The following is a 7,209-nucleotide window of genomic DNA, read 5'->3' on the forward strand; positions in this document are numbered from 1 at the left end:
TCAAGGTGTCTGGTGGGTGTCTGAAGCTTAAAGGGATGTTTCGAATGCAATTCACTTCCTCGGCCGAGAACCAAGCTTGCAAAAGGTCCTCCCTCCACTACATAGTGACTGGATTAATAAGAGAGTTCACTTTTGCCTCATCAAACCCCTCTGCTTGTGGTGAGGAAACTTGGAAAGATTCAGAGTTAGGGAGCCATCGGTCTCCCCATATACGCACACTGTGGCCATTCCCGATTTGCCACCGAGATCCCTTTTCAATAAGGACACGTGCGTTGCATAAGCTTTGCCAAATATAGGAGGGGCAATGTCTGATTTGTGCCTCTAATATAGAGCAATTCTTGAAGTAACGGGCTTTCAGGATGCGTGCCACTAAAGAGTTTGGGGTTTGAATCAAGCGCCATAAGCATCATACGAAAATTCATCTAAAAATTGATTCGAAACACATAAAAGTGGAAGACTTATCTTTCTTTTCGAATCATAATGTGTAAATGTGCTTCGCCTTCTTCATAAGTGAAATTGATTTATCTTCTTCATCAAAAGGACTTCATTTTGCCGCTAAATTAGTATGCTCAATAATGCACTCATTCATGCTTCGCATACCATCAAATTTCATGATGGTAAGGTCAGCCAATATTGTCCATGTAATGGACTTCTTAGCAATTCCCAAGAATTCTTTAGCATTTATTCACATTAATGGAGCATAGCCTTAATTTATATTGCAATATCTATTTATTAGCATAAACATAAAGCTCAATATGTTTGATCTTTTACAGGCTTTATGGGAAGTCTTTAATCCTCAATGCTTTACCATAATAGCAATGAGTTTCTCATTTGGAAATGCCTAATCAAGATCGAGAACACTTTGGTGATATTGGACTTGTTCACAACAAAATGAGAAATTAACAATTATGATGCATCTATTTTACATTATTGGTAAATGTATATTCCTAGTTAGAAAAGCTTTGATATCTTTGGATATTCAAAACAAATCTAAATAAGACATATACAAGTTACCGCATTTATATCACCAATCATATGAATAGTGGATCCACTTTTGGGTGATCCATACATCTTGTCAATGATGAAAATCAATATACTCAGATGCCCGAACCTTGAAAACATTATAAGGTTTAACTTCATTTATATGCATTCTTAAATCACAAGTAATTGATTAATTATTATTTAATTTGATATTCAAGGAACGTTCTAACTTGGCCACTTTGGTGACTAAACAAACCATTCATAATATGAATATCAAATTAAATTAACAATTGTATTAGTTGATCAATTACATAAGATTAACTAATAGACTTTAATGGTTAATCAATCATTAGATTAATTAATTTGATATTCAAGGAATGTTTTAGCTTGGCCACTTTGGTGACTAACAAACTATTCATAATATGAATGTCAAATTAAATTAATAGCTGTAATAGTTAATTAATTACATAAGATTAATTGATACACTTTAATGGTTAATCGATCATTAGATTTAACCGATAAATATATGAAGTCTGAAACACAGTAGTGGGCAATAGAACTTTAGATTGCCTTGCCTCATAAGACAAAGTACAGTGATAATGAAATATAATATTATGCTTACATTTATTTATTTTAAATAAATTTAATTCACTGTACATGTCTACACCAAGATCTCTATAGTAGGTGTTCGTCGATCATACAAAATAGATAATCTAATTACAAATTTCATTGAATATAATCGCAATTCTTAATTGGGTGCAAATATTATGCAATTTTACCAAAATTAGTATTGCATAAAGGGAAACATTAGGCATCCAAATCATATGAAATTTATAACTACTACACTGAAACCATAGCCCAGCCATCCAAATCAATTATGCAAAACTGATTGATATGTAAACAAAAGCACTTACACCGAGACATAATATACTTTAATAACATCGCATATATAAATATATATTGGATCTCTCTAATGCAATTAAAATACATAATTGTTGGCACATCAATATGATTGCACGTATAACTTCACCAAAACAAATTTCTATTTTTTATTATTCATTCTATGCATAGAGAAGCATGTTCAAATGACCACGCATACAGCCATTCTGTCTTTTTGCATGTTTAGAAAACTCGAATACGTGTTTACACGCATAAAATGGATATGTGCACTATTATAGACAGAGAAAGAACTTATTTTTTTATTGAAGTTCATAATCAATCACCACCCATCACGGTAATAAAACAAGAAACTACTTCTCTTTATTTGACTAATATAACTATTCTGAATAATATTTATTAAATCAATTAAACAATGTATTTATCACATAAGACACTTCATGTGGACTAGGGATGGCAAAAATCCCCGTAAGGGCGGGTCCCCGTCGGGTCCCCGACCCTAACAGGGGGAGATTTCGGGTCTAAATGGGTATCGGGTACGGGGATCCCCGAACTTGAAAAATCCCCGACGGGTATGGGGAGGGGATGGTATTGGCGTCCCCATTCCCGAACCCGGCCCGAAAATATATATGTTTATATTTAAATAAATAAATATATAATTATAATATTTATGTTTAACCCTAAGTTAACTTCCCTCTCCTAATTCTTCTTAATTTTATATGAAATTTCATATTTGATGTGATTTTAAATAGTTGAGTTGAACTTTATAGTTAATTTGGATGTGTTGAATGATAAGTTAATATGAAACTTAATGTTAAAATGTATGATAAATATTTTTTTATGCAAAAAAATCGGGGATTCGGGGTGGGTATGGGGGATAGTCCTCCAACGGGGACAGGGACGGGGATTCCTCGAAACCTAATAAACGGGGATGGGTTTGGGGATGGGGGCGGGGATGGAGAGCGGGGATGGGGATGGTATTGTCATACCCGGCTCCTACCCGACCCGTTGCCATCCCTAATGTGGACCGCACATAATATTTATAAAAATATTCTTACACATATATGAATCACCCCAGAAAGAAATCTAAAAAATAAACAGCTTCAATCATTGTATTACTGTTCAGAAATAGAATGTGTCTTTACTGCTTTATGTTTTCTTCGCCCGTTGTATGATATAATGTGTATAAATATAAATTGGCACACCGCGGGAGGAAAAAGTGAGAGAATAGCAACAATGTTTGATACAAGTAGGGGACATCATTATTCTATGATTAAAAACTTAGCATTAGTTGATGGGTCAATTTAAATAAGTGCCTGAACTACACGAAAATATCATATGAGGTCAAGAGATAAAAAGTTATATCATGGGCTTGAGTGATTCTGAGTCTTAAAGATTTTCTTGGTGTGCTTTTGAATATACGTGGTACATAATTTTTGTTTTTCTGCATACACGTTTTGAAGTAAACAAAAGGTGACATGACATAAGAAAACAACAAGAAGGAGGGGTTGCAATAAAAAAATAAAAAAATAAAAAGTTGGGTGGGTTTGCAGGTGATAGATAAAATGTAGGCGTTAACTTTAAATAATGATCAAAGACAGAAGATCAATGTAAATTCACACGGCATTGTAAAGCAAACCCTTTTTCTTCATGTCTTCATTGAACATCAGAGCCATATATAGGTGATTAACAATTGATATGTTTGTGCCGGGTGGTTAAAACAAACGTTAGGTATTAAGTAATTTTAATATATATTTGTAGAGACGATTTATGAAAAAAGACTTAAAAACTAGACAGTTGGATTACTGAAGTATAATAATGAGTGTTTCTTGAATAAACTTATTTTATAAATTTTATATATATATATATGTGTGTGTGTGTGTAAGTGAAGTGACAAATATTCTACATATACTTTTACAAAGCTATTATGATTTTTAAGCTAATTACAGACATATATATAGTTGGTATGAGTTTAGTCGAATTGGCTAGAGCAGACGTGCTCCCCGCTCTGCACCCGAGGCTATAAGTTATATTTTAAAAAAAAAAATTATATATATATGTCATTAAATCAGGTGACAATGACTTGCTAATAAAATAAAATATTTTTTTTTGAGACACAAAATAAACTTCAATTTAAAAATGAAAACTCTAGAGAACAAGAAGCCGACGGGGCCACTCCTTTTTCTCTGCTGTCATCTATAATTAAAAGAAAGCCTGTCGTAACTGATTATTATTATTATTATTTTCGGTAATAAAAGTAAGTAAACTTTCCTTCTATAAGTACTCTGAATCCAAGAGAACTGATATCTCCACTCAACCTAAGACATTTTCCCTTTAGCTTTACACAATGGAGTTGGAGAGCATACTAGGATATCTTCAAAACAAGACCATCTTAGTAACTGGAGCCACTGGCTTCCTTGGAATGGGTACCATTTCATCTCTCTCTCTCTCTCTCTCTCTCTCTCTCTCATAGTAATTAACTTAATTTACACATACATGCAGTATTTGTGGAGAAAATACTAAGGGTTCAACCAGATGTGAAAAGGCTTTATCTTCTGTTAAGAGCTTCGGATATCAAGTCAGCCACAGACCGCATGCATGATCAGGTTTATATATAAATACGTATATAACAATGACCAAGTTATTTTATTTTATCCTATAATGACTTTCATGTATATAAATTCAGATAATAGGGAAGGAGTTGTTTAGGGTTCTCAAAGACAAATGGGGCACAGATTTTGATTCTTTCATAGCAGAAAAAGTTGTGGCTGTTCCAGGAGACGTAACTTTTGATGACCTGGGAGTGAAAGAGATCAAGTTGAGAGAAGAAATGTGCAATGGAATTGAAATCATACTTAATTCTGCAGGAGCCACCAACTTTGATGAAAGGTAATTATTATATATGCATATAAGTGTATAAACAATAAATAAATAAAAATGCAGTTAGAATTACATGTATATACTATTTGGTTTACAGATATGATATTGCATTGAGCGTCAATACATTTGGAGTTCAGCACGTATTGAGCTTGGCAAAGAAATGTCTCAAACTAGAGATGCTGCTCCACGTGTCAACTGGTTAGTGTTTGTTTTTCTTTTCTTGGTTCGAATTAAGAATCTTTTCAGAGGATGTAAAATTGGAAATTGCTAGGCTTACCACATTATCATTACATGCATTCGATATCTGGAATGGACCACATGCATATGTTGTTTTCCCATGGCCTTTCCATTTTCTAAACTTTAAATGTCGAGTTTCATAATAATTTATCATCTCAATTTTTTTTCTTTCCCGATCTCCATTTCCTTTGATTTGCTTCACTGATATGTTGAATGTTTTTCAGCTTTTGTATGTGGTGAAAGGGCAGGACTTATACTAGAGGACTCATCTTGCATGGATGAGATGGAAAAGGAGATCACTAAATTTGATTTCAAAGTGCAAGAGATGAAATTAGTGGAAGAAAAACTGAATGAACTAAAAGCACAGGATGCGACAGAACAAGTTATTACCACCACAATGAAGGATATTGGCATTGAAAGGTTTTTTTGAGCATTGATCTCTGCCAAAGACAATTCTAAGCCACAAATTTTGATTACAATCAAAAGAAAGAAAGATAATAGTGTTCATAGAAATCTGGAAATTTTATAGCAACATACATTTCATTTTTGTCTCACTTATCCTTTAAATGATAGGGCTAAATCGTATGGATGGCCAAACACCTACGTATTTACAAAGGCGATGGGAGAAATATTTCTAGGCGAATCAAAAGATCATTTACCCATTGTCATTATACGTCCTAGCGTGATCACCAGTAGTTACAAAGAGCCATTTCCAGGCTGGGTTCAAGGTTTCAGGTATGAAGCTCGCAAACATTTCTTTGGGAAATATAACTCAACTCCAACATTTCTGGTCGTGTAAAATTTAATGCCATATGCGTCGAATCTTGATTGTTACAGAACCATTGACAGCGTAATTGCTGGTTATTGTAAAGGAAAACTGACATGTCTACTCGTGGACCCTATGTCAGTTCTTGATATGGTATTTACTATTCTTTTGAACACAATGATTTTAACTATCTAGTTAAGTTAAATTGTGAACTAATACATAGCAATTCAAATGTTGAAATTATGTAGATTCCTGTTGACATGGTGGTACATTCAATGATTGTAGCAATGGTGGCTAATGCAAATAAATCTTCTAGCATCATATATCATGTGGGAAGCTCTTTGAGAAATCCTATAAATTTCCTTAATATTCACAGTTTTATCTTCCGATACTTCACAAAAAATCCATGGATTGACAAGGATGGAAAGCCTGTCAAGGTTGGCAAGCTTAAATTCTTCAAGACTATGGCTACTTTTCGCATGTATATGCAAATTCGCTTCATGCTACCTTTGGAGGTTTGTAATTTCACTGTTAATAGTAATGTTATACAGTAATTACATATTATATTTATATATTTATATGCATAATATTACATTTAATTCTTCTTTGAAGGGTTTAAAATTTGTGAACAAAGCATTTGGCGGATCTTTCCAAGATTTGTATGTTAACTATAATCAGAAACTCAAATTGGTGATGCGCTTGGTAGAGCTATATGAACCTTATATGCTATTCAAGGGCATGTACGTATATGCTAGCTCCAGTTTGGTCATTAATTAAACATGTTTTTTTATCACTGAAGTTAATATGATTTAAATGCAGCTTTGATGACAACAATGCTGAGGAATTGCGAAGGATAACAAGGGAGAGGTTCGTTGATGCAGAAGCTTTCAATTTTGATGCAAGATGCATTGATTGGGAAGACTACATTATGCACACTCACATTCCTGGTCTCCAAAAATATGTTATGATGAAATGATAATCGAGAGGTGAATGCATTGTCCTTGAGAAAATAAATAAATGCATTGATCGGTCAATATATTTTGTATCATTGACGGTATATTTACTACTAGAAATGCTCCAAATAAGCCACGGATATACTCTGGCCAAGATCTTATATTGATACAAATATAGATCATATACTCATTTCTATATTATAGGTATATTTTAATGTACCTCTATATATTTGTAAGAGAAATTTGTATAAATACCATCTGAACTTTTAGGCATGTGCATTATTACTACCTGAACTTTTAATCTTTATTTTTACCCACCTAAACTTTATAAAGTGTTGCAATCTACCACCTATGTATAACTCCATTAAAATTTCCGTTAAGTTTAGGGTATTTTCATTAATTAACAATAACTAAAAATAATTATTAAAAAAATTAAAAAAAATAAAAGAAGGGTGACATTGAAAGAAGTTCAGGTTCCACCCCAAAATCAATTGG

At 33.2% G+C, this 7,209-nt stretch overlaps 1 protein-coding gene across 1 annotated transcript; it reads left to right on the top strand.

Moving 5' to 3' along the window:
* On the top strand, positions 4,177–7,000 carry LOC18774003 (fatty acyl-CoA reductase 3). Its single transcript, XM_007205050.2, has 10 exons — positions 4,177–4,304; positions 4,381–4,484; positions 4,565–4,767; positions 4,856–4,956; positions 5,220–5,415; positions 5,569–5,730; positions 5,833–5,914; positions 6,010–6,276; positions 6,374–6,501; positions 6,581–7,000. The coding sequence occupies exons 1-10, from the start codon at positions 4,226–4,228 to the stop codon at positions 6,735–6,737; spliced, it is 1,479 nt and encodes a 492-aa protein (XP_007205112.1). The 5' UTR covers positions 4,177–4,225; the 3' UTR covers positions 6,738–7,000.

Source organism: Prunus persica, chromosome G6 (assembly GCF_000346465.2).
Source record: "Prunus persica cultivar Lovell chromosome G6, Prunus_persica_NCBIv2, whole genome shotgun sequence".
Taxonomy (NCBI): domain Eukaryota; kingdom Viridiplantae; phylum Streptophyta; class Magnoliopsida; order Rosales; family Rosaceae; genus Prunus; species Prunus persica.

Coding starts and splice junctions, on each gene's coding strand:
- LOC18774003 (XM_007205050.2), top strand. CDS start 4,226: ATGGAGTTGGAGAGCATACTAGGATATCTTCAAAACAAGACCATCTTA. Junction 4,305..4,380: donor CACTGGCTTCCTTGGAATGG/GTACCATTTCAT, acceptor ACATACATGCAG/TATTTGTGGAGAAAATACTA. Junction 5,731..5,832: donor GGCTGGGTTCAAGGTTTCAG/GTATGAAGCTCG, acceptor TGATTGTTACAG/AACCATTGACAGCGTAATTG.